General features: G+C 36.1%; 1 protein-coding gene across 4 annotated transcripts in view; it reads right to left on the minus strand.

Annotated features, from left to right (window-relative positions):
* The window catches only part of LOC149807888 (protein phosphatase EYA1-like), a 365190-nt gene that overhangs the window by 254657 nt on the left and 95700 nt on the right, over positions 1-14833 (minus strand). For all 4 annotated transcript variants that reach the window (XM_089971692.1, XM_089971683.1, XM_089971677.1 and 1 more), the window contains exon 2: positions 14181-14318. In XM_089971692.1, the coding sequence (XP_089827818.1) occupies positions 14181-14294 (114 nt within the window). In that variant the 5' untranslated portion in view covers positions 14295-14318. The remainder of the gene's footprint in view (positions 1-14180; positions 14319-14833) is intronic.

Genomic DNA, 14833 nt, shown 5'->3' on the forward strand with positions numbered 1-14833 from the left:
ATATATATATATATATATATATATATATATATATATATATATATATATATATATATATATATATATATATATATATATATATATTTATTTCATCTTTGTTGCTGAAACTAATCATCACTGTGCCTGAAATTAAGAACTGATATTTAAACAAAACGTTAGGTCTATAAAACAAGTTCTGACACATCTGGATTTATGTTTGTCAGATCTGGCAAGTACCATCACATGTCAAAGTCAAACTGGCACTTGCTTTTTAATACTCCCCATACTATGCATCCATTAAACACTGATCATGTTCTGGTAACTAACATAGCTAACTGTGCTGATTACTACCTGCATTGATGTGCTCAAATCAATCAAGTTATTCCAAGAGATAACAACTGAGCATAACTTTCTGCATACGGAACACTTGTCTTCCAAAGCAATAGGGTAAGTAAACAGCATCAACTGAAATGAGCCTTGTTCATCTGCTACTGAAATGTCAACACTTGCATAAAGATGCAATGTTTAAAATAATCGTTGCAAGCCATGGGCCAGGCATGTGCATGTGCAACCTACACAACTTGGTTTTATATGCTTACTGACATCATTGGGCTAGCATTTAAAAATTGCTCATTTGACCCACACCCAGGAGGAAGTTACACATGGGCAATAATGCACTAAACTCCTCCATCACCCATGGCTGCCTACGCAGAGATTTCCTCATTTCTCATGAAAATGCAAGATCCTGCTTAACCAATCACTGCAAGCACGCGTCAATTTTACTCACTAATGCGACACATGACCTTTTCACACCATCTGTCAAAGTTTCTTTTCCAAGGTAATCTCTGCACAGGTGGCCATGGATGATTAAAAAAACTATGGAGATTATTGCCTATGGCTTGTGATGATGTGTGCAAAATTAAAATCACATTTTGCAAGGATGTGTGTTAAGTTAAAGTCCAGCTCTGTGTGTGTGTGTGTGTGCACGCACACGCGTGCGTGTGCAACTGATATAAACAGTCTTTCTCTGGGACAGGCCATGGTAGCTGATTTGATAGAATGTTCAAACCTGCACACTTCTGGTCATGGGTCCAGCACACTAATTGCTAGGATAGAAGATAGGATGCATGGAAATGACAGGGCAGTGATTAATGATTCTATATGGAGTTTAAGTTTGACAGCTCTCCCTCTGAACATAAGGTACCTGTAATCTTATAGAAAAAAATTCAATCATAAACATTGCCATGATTTTAACATGACTCCAGACCCTGCCAGAGGCCCAAACATGGGATACATGGATATGAAAGGGTAGTTATCCTCCCATAAATCTGGATTTTGCACACAAAAAAAGAAAAGATTAACCCAAAAATTAAAGAAGATTTTCACAAGGTCTTAACCTTTCCTGAAGTGGGAGGGTAGTGGTGCATGAAAGGACAGAGCCACCTCAATTTACAGTCCATGTATATCCATCCAAGGATTTTTTTACTTGTGACCATGCATACAAACTCTAACAAAACACTTCATAAAGATTTTCAAAAGACACTGACCTTGCCTGAATGTTAGAAGGAAGGCAAGTGGGTGCATATACATATAAGACAGAGATGTATCATTCTATGGTTCAATCATGATAGTTATCCCTTCAAGGGCTGGAGACAAGTTCATATAGAAAAACCTGAACCAAAACCTCAACAACTGTCAACACCTGCGCTGTTGCTGCCAGAATAAGCCACACCTTTATCTTGACAGTGTTAAAGCAGGTCCAAGACAATACAGCCTGTTGCTGCTCTTTCTAGACCATCAATCACCCAAATGTCTTACAGTTTATATCTAGACTTTGGTCAGGGTCAAAGTTTATGTCCAGATTTTGGTCAGGGTTAAAGTTAATGTCCAGACTTTAGTCAGGGTTAAAGTTTATGTCCAGATTTTGGTCAGGGTTAAAGTTTAAGCCCTGACTTTAATCAAGGTTAAAGTTTATATTCAGATTTTAGTCAGGGTTAAAGTTAATGTCCAGATTTTAGTCAGGGTTAAAGTTAATGTCCAGATTTTAGTCAGGGTTAAAGTTAATGTCCAGATTTTAATCAGGGTTAAAGTTAATGCCCAGGCTTTAGTCAGGGTGGAAGCTAATATCCAGATTTTAGTCAAGGTTAAATTTCATTTCCATCAGTCTACTTGAGAGCAATAGTTCTGAGAATGAAATCCACTCATGGAGGTTTCAAGAAATTATATTACATTCTAATTGTATCACTTTTGCAAGCCTAATGGTTCAGTGGCTAGTGTGCTGAGTCAAAATTGGTTAGTTGCAGGTTAAAATCCTTTCAAGACTATCCCAAGATCACTGAAGAGGAACACTTTGGACAAGGCAATCTACTCCTGATGCCTCTGCTCCATATGGTCTTTCGTGTGTTGATTTGCCATTTGATATTCATTTATATGTTCTTTTATACATCAATGTAACTAATTTTATGCCCAGCTTTTATTCAAAACAGAGGCCAAAATGGGCCTAAGATTGAACACCTGACTGACATCCATCAAATAACCCTATGCAAGAACAGATGGCCAAGAAAACTGGGAAAGTAGGATGATCTTTTTCTGTTGAAATTTCCACATTGTTGTTGATTCCATTGTCATTAAAACTAATGTTTCACAATTTCTAAAGTTTCTGCATCTTCATCCAGACTGGTTGCCCATCATCATTTATCCAATACTGAAAATCCCCTGACTGTCCTAGTGGTAAGAGCATCCACCTTGGATGTGGTAGGTTTTGGGTTTAAACCCCAGCTGAGTTATACCAAAGATTTATAAAAATAGTACTAGCAGCTGCCTCACTTGGCACTCAGCATTAAGAGGTTAGTGTTAGGATTGGTCAGCCTGGTGTCAAGATAATGTGACTGGTTGGGATATGATGCTACTTGTCGGCAGCATGATGTCCAAGTGCTAGACGTTACTATAAACTAACACACTGCAGACATTGTAAAATATGCAGAGATCTTTTTAAAGCTATGCTAAAAATCCTAATCACACACACACACACACACACACACACACACACACACACTGAAAGACCTCTATGCCATTATGATTTGTGTCAAAATACATTTTAAACAAGGATCCTTCAAAGGGTCTCTCACTACTAGGTGAAAAAAATTTCCAGCAATTCAGGGTAAGACCATTTTGTTGTTTGAACAATTAAGTTTTGAACCAATCTTCAGCTGTAGCAAGATTTTCAAATTAGCTGCTGTGGTACTTGTACTGATTGTCCGTTTGGTAACATTTTCATTTCCAATCAAGCAGACATCTTAAGAAGATTTTTGGTTTTAAAAAATATCACAATGATTCGGGGGAATAGTGACAATAATATTTTTAAGAGAGTCATCATGGCAGCCATATTGGATGTATAACAGGCAGCATTTTCATTTAGGACTTGGTGAAATCCCCCTCATAATTAATGGTCATCCTGTCAGGGAGACTAGTGACAAAAAAGATTTGTAAGAGATTTATCGTTGCAGCTACAACTAGCACCATTTTCATTTTGGGCCAACTAAATATCATAAAAAGTCTATTGGTGAAAACCCCACGTCGATACAACTTTTTGTTCAAGCAAATTTGTGACAAGATTTTTATGATGGCTGTAATGGTTGGTCATCATGTTGGATGTCAGAAAAGCACCATTGTTATTTAGGTCTAGCTTGATGTGATAAGAAGACTAGTGAAAATGCAGTGTTGATACAACCATCCATTCAGGAGGAATACCAATAATAAAATCTTTCAAGATGGCCTTACTGAACATCTAGATCCAACGAGATATCATAAGTTTTTTTTAAAAACACGATACTAATATGACCATCCATTCAGGAGCAGTGATACAAAATTTTCACATTGGTGGCCATAATGGATGTCATCAGATCAGCAGCATTTTTATTTAGGACCAACTAGACAGCTCAGGAAGTATTTTAGTAAGGAGGAGGAACCATAACAAGATTTTCAAGATGGCCACTGTGGTGATCATTTTGGATGTCTGAGCAGCACCATTTTCACCCAGACCATGTAAAGTTTCAAGGCAATCCTTCTTGTAGTTTAGAATTTGTGATAACAAACTTGTACTTACAGATATATGGCCAATGGTGCCTGCAGAATTATTTCTGGGGTAGGGGTGGAGTAGGCAAATATATAATGGTCAGCTAAAGTTTTATGGATGTAGGCCAAAATATGCTTAGAGGTATAATTGGGAGTGGGGTAACAAGTGCCCCCTCCCTTGCCCCTATGTGCAGGCACCCATGTGAACAAGTGATGACAGATTAGGACCGAGGACAGACAACAGAATATCCTGCAAGTACTTCTGATCTATAATCATTACAGCTAAACAAAGAAAGTTGTGTAAATATTTTTCTACTTGTCTGTAACAGCACTCATATTTGAGAGTGGAATTGCATCTCTTGCATAAATCTGAAAGGTATTTAAGCAAGGACATTTTATGTCATATTTTGTCAATTATGTTATTTAGTTATGTATCCAGCCTGGCCACCCTATGCCTGACTGGGGTTTTGCACTACCCAAACATTTCTGGCCTGGCTAGGTTTTAAGATACAAAGCTTATTTTGCTGGGTTGGGTTCGGTAATTTTTTGAAGTCAATATGAGCTGTTTCTCTTCTATTTATAGTAATGATGGCCATATTTAATGGTAGATCAACCATCATATGTAAATAACTGGAAAGGTCTTCATGCCCAGAACACTTTCTGATAGATCTGATCAAATTCTTCTCATTAGATTTTGACACTAAGTCATTTCAAGCAATGGTAGCCAAATGTATGGCTGATCAGCATCATCTGTATGAACTTGAAAGCTATTCACGCCAGGTTGATTTCCTGTAAATTTTATCAAATTTTATCAGTTGTTTCAGTGACAAAGTAGTTTATTCTATTTTAGTACTGGCAGCCACATCCGATCCTTTAATAGATCTTTTGTATAAATGTGAAAAGTCTTCATGCCAGGAAGCTTTCTGCAAGTTGGGTAAAATTCTATTTAGTTCTTTTGGAGAAGCCATTTAAAGGATTTATCTATTTTTAGAAACAGTAGCCATATTTGATGCCAGATCAGCATCCTTTGTAAAAACCTTTAATGTTGATGCATACAAGCCGTCTGTCAAACTTGATAAATTCCGTTCTGCAGTTTTTGAGAAGTTGTTCAAGGGCTTTTTGGTCTTCAGTACAGCAGCCATACTTGATGGCTGATTGACATCATTTGTTCAAAATTAAAAAGTCTTCATGCCAACACACATTGTCAAAATGGTCAAATTTTATTCAGTGGTTATGGATTTGCTTAAGGGTTCTCTACTTTTAGCCTTGGTGGCAATATTTAGTGGTGAATCAGGTTTTTTCTCCATACAAAAGGCTTTTATGCCAGAATGTTATGTGCATTTTTGGTTGAAATTGGTCAGATGACCTTTCAGAAGTTGAAAATAGCATTCATTGACAAGTTTAACTATTTTTGGTAATGATAGCCATGTTTGATGCTGGACTGGCATTACTTATAACGACAAGAAAAGTTATCTTGCCAGATGCTTTTTGTCAAATCTAATAAAAAATATGCTTTAAGTGCTTTGGAGAAGTTTAAAGGTATTTCCATCTTTATTAATGGTAGCAACGTTTAATGGTAGATCGGCATCATCTGTACAAATTTGAATTACCTCAATCTCAGGATGCTGCTCATGTGAAGTTTTGATTGAAAATCATTTAAAATATGCAAATAATAAAGACTATTTGTCATTTGTCTCTTCATAAAAAACATTCCTTTCTCTGCAAAACATGTCAACAAAACAAAATTGTCTAGAGGATACCAACAGTACAAGCATTTAGATACCAACACTAGCAGTATACCAATAGTACAAGCATTTAGATACCAACAATGGCAGTACACCAACAGTACAAGCATTCAGATACAAACACTGGCAGTATACCAGTTGTACAAGCATTTATATACCAACATTGGCAGCATACCAATAGTACAAGCATTTATATACCAACACTAGCAGTATATCAATAGTACAAGCATTAAGATACCAACAATGGCAGTATACCAGTAGTACAAGCAGTTAGATACCAACATTGGCAGTGTACCAATAGTACAAGCATTTAGATACCAACACTGACAGTGTACCAATAGTACAAGCACTTAGATACCAACTCTGGCAGTATACCAATAGTACAAGCAGTTAGATACCAACACTGGCAGTATACCAATAGTACAAGCATTTAGATACCAACACTGGCAGTATACCAATAGTACAGGCATTTAGACACCAACACTGGCACAAGCATTTAGATACCAACACTAGCAGTATGCCAGTTAGTACAAGCATTTAGATACCAACACTGGCAGTGTACCAATAGTACAAGCATTTAGATACCAACACTGGCAGTGTACCAATAGTACAAGCATTTAGATACCAACACTGGCAGTATACGAACAGTACAAGCATTTAGATACCAACACTGGCAGTATACCAATAGTACAAGCAGTTAGATACCAACACTGGCAGTATACGAACAGTACAAGCATTTTGATACCAACACCGGCAGTATACCAATAGTACAAGCATTTAGATACCAACACTGGCAGTATACCAACAGTACAAGCAGTTAGATACAAACATTGACAGTATACCCATAGTACAAGCATTTAGATACCAACACTGGCAGTATAACAATAGTACAAGCATTTAGATACCAACACTGGCAAAGCATTTAGATACCAACACTATCAACATACCAATAGTACAAGCATTTAGATACTAACACTGGCAGTATACCATTAGTAAAAGCATTAAGATCCCAACACTGGCAGTATACCAGTAGTACAAGAATTTATATACCAACACTGGCACAAGCATTTTGATACCAACACTAGCAGTATACCAATAGTATAAGCATTCAGATACAAACACTGGCAGTATACCAATAGTACAAGCATTCAGATACAAACACTGGCAGTATAACAATAGTACAAGCATTTATTTCGATACCAACACTGGCACAGCATTTAGATACCAACACTAGCAACATACCAATAGTACAAGCATTCAGATACAAACACTGGCAGTATACCAACAGTACAAGCATTTAGATACAAACACTGGCAGTATAACAATAGTACAAGCATTTAGATACCAACACTGGCAGTATACTAACAGTACATGCATTTATTTTAAAAAAATTTTTCTTCACATTAATGTCCCAACATCTGCAATCTCAGTATTAGTCAGTCAGGGGAAGATTCTAATGGGACTAAATTAACCCCATCTTCCAGCTGTGATAACAAAACTAAGTTGTACAAACATAAATCCACAAATCCCACAAATGTTTATTCAGAAAAGCAGACCTATCTTTCTCCATCTTTTTCAGCAAAAACAAAACAAGTCTTTAAGCAGCTCTTGTTGAATTTTTGTCTATGTTTGCTGATATCTTTGGTTTTAGGAGTTGGCTGTCTCTTGCTCTGTTTTTTTCTGCCAAGAACATAACCAGCTTGAGGCACCTGTTTGGTTGAGTAAAGCAGGGGCTGTCAAAAATGTCAAAATTAACTCTCAATTAGGCCTAGTGTTACTAGAAGTTATCAAAACTGATACCATCAAATTGATAAAACTCTTTAGTAAGGGCCACAATAAAAGAGAAGTTAATGATAAACAGAAATATATTATCTAAAGTTACACAAGTTCAAACATCAAAGGGATTTACATCTCAATGGGGATTTTATTGTGATAATAAACTGGAGCACCCTGGCTTGTGTTTCAAATCTTTTTAAACTAAAAGAGAAATAAAATATGATTGATACATATGAAAATTCTTCACTTCTCACAACCATTCATGGTGCTGATGAATTTACCCTCACTTTCTGTTCTGACTGATAAATGATGAGACAAGTGTCAAGAAGAAAGAACCCTAATGGTATAATAAAAATTATAGTAAAACTATATCCAAGGATTTTATCCAAATTCCTTGACAGAAATGCAAATAATTGAGAGTTGGAATAAATTAAATTGTCCAAATCTGCCAACTCAGCAGAATGTATCAAATGGTCACTCTATATATAGTCCCTCATTCTGACATAATCATCATGTTTTTTTTATTATTCCAAATGGTTAAATTTTATTATTTCTGATTATTTCCCTTAATTTAATAGTTGGCTAATATGGATCAATTATAAGATTGTTTCAAATGCCTCAATACCCTATTCTTTATGTTTTTTGCTATATTATGGCACAGCTTTGTTGGAACATACCTCAGTATAATGTGACCTCACTTACAAAGCAGATCAGTTTATCGCTCCCTTAAACAGCATTATGAGGGAACACTATAGTTCCCTTGAATATCATTATAATGAGGAAATACTAAAGTTTCCACTTGAACATTATTATAATCAGGAAACATTACAGTTTTCCTTGAACAGCATTAGAATGAGGGAACATCATAGTTTCCCTTGAACAGCATTATAACAAGGGAATACTATAGTTCCCTTGAACATCATTATAATGTGGGAACATTATTTTCCCTTGAACAGCATTATGTGGGAACAATAGTTTTCCTTGATTGAACAGCATTATAATGAGTGAAAACTAGCTTTCTCTGAACATCATTATAATGAGGGAACACTATAGTTCCCTTGAACAGCAATATAATGCAGAAACACTAGCTTCTCCCTTAACAGCATTATAACAAGGGAACATTGGAGATAGTTTCTCAAGAATAGCATTATAACAAGGGAACACTTCAGTGTTGGATTAACAGATAAAGCATATGAATGAGGTTCTGATAAATATGTTCTACTGTACTAAATCATAATGGGGCCTGACAAGCCTAGTAGCAGCAATCTTGCTTTGCACATCTGTAGATCCATGTTAGATCCAAGGTGCCAGCACATGCCAAGATGGCAATTTTTATTCTTGGTCACCAGTCTCCTCCTCCTCAGAGAACAAGCTAGATTATGGCTTTGACTGTTCTAGCTATATCTGCATACAGAATTTATGAATCTGATTCTTTACATTCAGCAGTAAGGTATGGATCCTATCACTTGAGCAAGTGTTGACATTACTGAGATTATGACATCATAATGTGCCCAATCTCGAAACTGATGTAGGCTTAAGTATCAGGAAATTGATCTTACAACACAGATACTGACTCATATAAATTTTACTTTTTGGTTCACTTTAAAGGTGTGAGTTGGCATGCTTTGTTGTAAAATTTAATTTACTTTAAGTGCCATCTACCACCCATTATTAGTACTATGATTAAACTTCAGCCAATGGATGGTATCAATGGATTCTAGACTTAAGTTTAAATCTAGACCTCATGTTTTGCTGGTGAAATTCATCCTCCACCATTGGGAGTACTTTACATAACCAAATAAGCAATTCTGCAAAAAGTGTTTGACTCATTTATGCACTAATCACCAATACAACAGAAATTATCATGAACCAGTCTGATCAAACTCTCAGTAAGTTCAAGACTCGTAACAGCTGGATTAAAACTATGTATTTAATAATTTACAATAAAAAGCAGACATTTTAGAGCAGATGGCATATTTCAAGGCATGCATGCCAAAAATGTCTTTTATATTGTCTCATTCAATGATTGCCTAATCATATTTACCCTATGTTTTTAGCAGACAGCAAATTACCTGATAAGAAAAGTCCATTTCAGAAGTTTTGACTTGCTGTAAAATGTACGTATAATAAATAATAACTGAAACCTATCATATTTCAAATAAAGAATATGTATCACACATACAGATGTAGTGTTTATCACTAACATCATCTTCTGTGGAGCCATCAACCTTGTATTATTTGATCACTTTTGTATTTTAAGACCAAAGTCTAATTTAAATTTGGATGAAGAACCAGTCTTTCAATATGGAGATTCAGAATATAACAACTTATGTATTGTTTTAAGCTTCCAATATTGCTCTCAAATTAGAACCAAGGGTGTCATCTTTAATTTTATGTACACCTTTTATTATTTCTTTTACATGTAAAAAATATTACTGGTAAAAAGAAATAATATTTTCATTGGTACCAAACATTTGTAAAATTTTAATAAGAACATAGTTCTTTGTAGCAAAAAGACAGAGGATAAAAAAAATAATTCAATTTTACATTTACTGATGGTGTATGAAAACTTAAAGCAAGGAAATTGTACAGACATTTATATGGTATTTATTATGGATACAAATGGAACATGTACAATTCTATCATATACTGATGATGAAGGTAAACTGTTCCATGGTTTTCATCTTATAGTCGAGAACTCATTTGAAAACTTAGGAACTCGTTTCAAAAGATCCATTCCTTGTTAAATGACCCGTTATTAGATCACAGTATTCAAGATGTGCTTCGTATCTAAAGAGGCCCTCTGACCTAACAGCTACTTTATAGTTTTAAACCTTTCCATGATTTTGAAGAAAAATACCTGCATAACAGAACCTGCTGTAGTTCTGGCACATTGATAAAGCTCTCTATCCATCCACTGATATGGTACTGATAATTACTTTGTGTCTGCCATTGGTTGGAATAGCTGGAATAATTCTTAAAATGTGGATCTGTTGGTAATTTTTTGTATTTTTTTAATGAATTACTGTTCTAGATATATGAATAGTTAATGATTAAACAAAATAATTACAATTTTTAAATAATTCATACATACAAATATTGGTACGATCTTAATAAGAAAAGTTCTCTGCAGAAAAAAAGATTAAAAAATAAACAAAACAAGTAACCTGAAAGACTGATACTGTGCAAGGCAAAAAGAATTTCCAAGGATCTCCAGGGTTTAAAAAAAAAAACATTTCTGATATTCTTCAGCCATAAAGTGATTTTCAAATTAGCTAATGTAGTACACATCTTGGATATCAGCTTGGCACTTTCCTCATTCTGGACAAGGTAGAAAATATTTAAAGACTTTTGCAAAAAGAACCTTGTCATGCTGATTGTCCATTGCGGGGGAGAAGTCACAAGATTTTTAAGACAGTCATGCTGACTGTCCATTGTGGGGGAGAAGTGAGAAGATTTTTAAGACAGTCATTATGCAGCAACATTGGATGAATGACTGGTACCAGCTAGGTATCATAAAAAATCTACTGGTGAAATCCCAGGTTGATAAAGCCATCCATTTGGAGATGAATAGAAAATATTTTCAAGATGGTTGCCATATTGGACATCATATTAGAACCATTTTCATTTAAGACAACATAAGTCGCCTTAAGAAAATCCCACATCAAAATATGATTTTCTGTTCATGTAGAGTTGTGATAAAGATTTTAAGATGACTGTCACTGTGACTATATTGGATGTCAGATCAGTCGCATTTTTATTTTAGACAAGCTACATTTCATAAGAAATCTTGTATTGATAAGAACATCGATGTAGGAGAAGTAGCAATAACAAGATTTTCAAGATGGCCACTGTGGCAGCCATACTTGACTTAGATCTGCATCATTTTCATGTAGGACCAACAAAACATAAGTTGAAGTCTTTTAGTGAAAACTGCATGATGATGTTTCAGCCACAGCTGCCAGCACACATAATGTGACTGGATTCAGGGAGGCCTCTCTCAACATACTAAAGGCTGTAGTTACAAGTAACTGGGTTTTCTGTTCCATCACATCAATTGTTTTGATGGGAAGGTGTGCCCAGGATCCACAAATAAATAATGATTTTGGCTGCAACCCATGGCTACGGTACTCAACCTCCTTACGGGGAAGGTGCAACTCACTATCACAGTGCTCTACCTCCCCAATGGGAGGGTACAAGCTGCCATCATGGTCTCCATAACGGGAGGGCGCAACCCACAGTCGTAGTGCTGTACCTCCCCAACAGGAAGGAGCAACCTGCTACCTGAAGCATGAATGCTGTTAGAGAACTTTCCATCATCTCCCTACCTGCTGAAGTTGAATGGCTTCTCGAACATCAAGACCCTCCCTCTGGAGGGGCTGAAGATGTTTGTCCTAATTTGTGAGATCTGGAAGAAACACTTGAAAATTCAGATGAAAAGGAAAAGTTCTGTCTTTGATAGGCATGCCTGGAATCTACTTGATTCCAGGTGCTGGAAGACAACAAATTACAAAATGTGCAACGTTCAGGAGCACTGGATACATGTGTGTGTATCCCATGAGGTCTTCTTGTGACCACACTTCCCCACAGTCTGTTTTGCTGACTTTTTTTTATAAAAATAGTGGTGTGGTCCCTTGTTGTGAAACTAGACTTACCACGAATAACCAAAAGATGGAAATTATCACTAAAATATTTCTTTATTTATTTAAAGAAACAAGATATTCCATTTCTGATTATCTGTTTATTGAGGTGGCATGCAAATACATGAATGTCAACATGAGCACTGCACGAAGTTATAACTTATTTTATCAAGCTGAACATAACAAATGGAGGAAACAATGTCCTCGACATTTGAGCAGAGCCTATTATTGTTCCTAAATATTAGGACTTACCTGTACCATTCAGTTAATATTTAAAGAAAAGGTATCTACCACCATGGGTAGAACAAGTAGTTTCAGAATTCCTGCAAAGAACAAAGTTCTGAAGAGGAAAAAACAAAAAGCTACAATGTGGTTTTTAGAAATGAACGGAGAGTAGCAACACTGAGAATTATAAACACTGTAGAGAAGGAGACCACCAACTGCAGTATATTAGTTGTTAATTTCTTCAGACGTCTACACAGCATGGCATCTGTGAAAAGAATGACATATAGGTACATCTACTTGATGCAGAGTGGTGTGCAAAAGATCAAAAGTGTCATACTGACTTTTTCTTCACTCTGGGAGGATGTATTCACATCATACAGATGGTATTTTTGGCATGAAAATAGCTAAACAATAGCAACAGGGTAAGTAATTGCTGCTATTAAAGTGATTAATTTTGTCTGGTACAAGTATATGTCACTCATAAAGCAATACCTCAGTCTCGTTTCATTAGGGTTTTTTTTATGCACTGGCCAAATGATGCACCCAGGTCTTAAAAAACAACAAGGCCAGGGCCAGTATGTGTGTGTGTGTGATTTGGATTTTTAACATAGCTTTTAGTCATATTGCTACAATGTCTGCAGTGTGGCAGTTTATAGTGATGTCTAGCAATGGGGCATCATGCCGCAGACAGGTAGCATGATGTCCCATTCCAGTCACATTATCCTGATACCAGGCCGACCAATCCTAACACTAATCTCTTAATGCTGAGCGCCTAGTGAGGCAGCTGTTAGTACCATTTTTATGTCTTTGGTATGACTCGGCCAGGGTTCAAACCTGCAACCTCCCGCATCCAAGGCAAATGCTCTAACTACTAGACCGCTGGATCGGTCAAGGCCAGTATGATGAGTCCATGATCAAGGCATTGCTGTAAAACATGTGACCCTGACACCAAGGTCAAAAAGTGAAGCAGGCAAGTAACAGAGTGAGCTGTCACATAATAATTACTCCAATGCATGAATAAAATCTATTATGGGGCTTAGGAAATACGAGGAAAGAACAATTTTAACCAAAGCCTTACACCACTGACCTTGACCCTAAGATCAAAGAGGCAAGTATGAATGTCACTGAATAAACTGTATTAACTTCATAATGATTAATCCCAAAAATGGTGAAAATGCATCAAAGGGTAAAGGAAACATTAGCAAATGAAAATCCAAAACCGTAACACAAATTTCCGATGGCCCCAATGTCATGGAGGTGAGTAAGCATGTTGAATAATTAGTTATCTTAGTTCATAATGACTAATATGATGTATGATGAGAATCTACCAAATGCCTTTGGAAATATTATCAAATGAAAAAACGAACAAAAACCTTAAATTATCTGTGACTTTAACCTTGACCCCAAGGTAAAAGATGAAGCAAACATGTCACAGAATAAACTGCCTTAGAATCATAATGATTCACGCTAAGTATGATAAGACTCAAGTGATTTTGGAAATGTATGGAAATTAAAAACTGTAACAAAACCTGAAGAAAATGCAAACTGCAGTTAGAAAGGTGACAGTTACCCCTTGCTTCCCATTAAAATTTCTCCACAAAAATCAATCGTTTCTTCAAGAACAATAATCTGTTTTCTTAAATATATGCAAATGAAAATGGAATGGAATAGCTATTGTCAGAAAGATACTCAGAAAGCCAAAAATTTAGATACAACAGAAACACCAGTAAATGACACCTACCACTTTCCCATCATCTTTTGATTTGTCAGGTAAACTGGGTCGCTTCCCGTCATAGTGAACTGCTTCCATGTTGCCACCTCTCCCCAACTCGCAGGTCGCCTCTAATTGCGTCATAAGTGTCTCTCACACATTTGATGCCTGAAATAGAATCAATCCTTACTTTTTAACCTCATCGTAAAATTTCATGAAATGACATCGCTTATCAGTAATGTTGCAGACCATACCATATGAACTCACAAGTTGGGTCCAACTGTAAACTACAAAAAAAAAAAAAAGATCTGCCACAGTATAGTATGCCTGAAGATCTGGATCTTTGCAGTTTGTAAGGAGTAATCAGTAGAACAAGAGATCCTTATCTGCTGGCACATTAATGAATGGTGGATTAGGGTCTATACTGTTCTGCAGTTGGGCCTGATTTATAAGTGATTATATATGGTTAAGTCATAGCCTGCAATGTTATGGTGATGTCTGTATAAAAGAAACATTTTGGTGCCATGAATTCATGTATGATATGTAGGTTCAATAGTGGAACTGATCATCTAAAAAAAACTACAGCAAGAACTAGCATTTAAAATCGCCTTCCAAATTGGCTACAAACTAACTGGGATACAGCTAATAACAATGCTGGTCCAATCACTGACACAAATGCAGAT

Source organism: Sinohyriopsis cumingii, chromosome 1, assembly GCF_028554795.1.
Source record: "Sinohyriopsis cumingii isolate HCF-2022 chromosome 1, ASM2855479v2, whole genome shotgun sequence".
NCBI lineage: Eukaryota > Metazoa > Mollusca > Bivalvia > Unionida > Unionidae > Sinohyriopsis > Sinohyriopsis cumingii.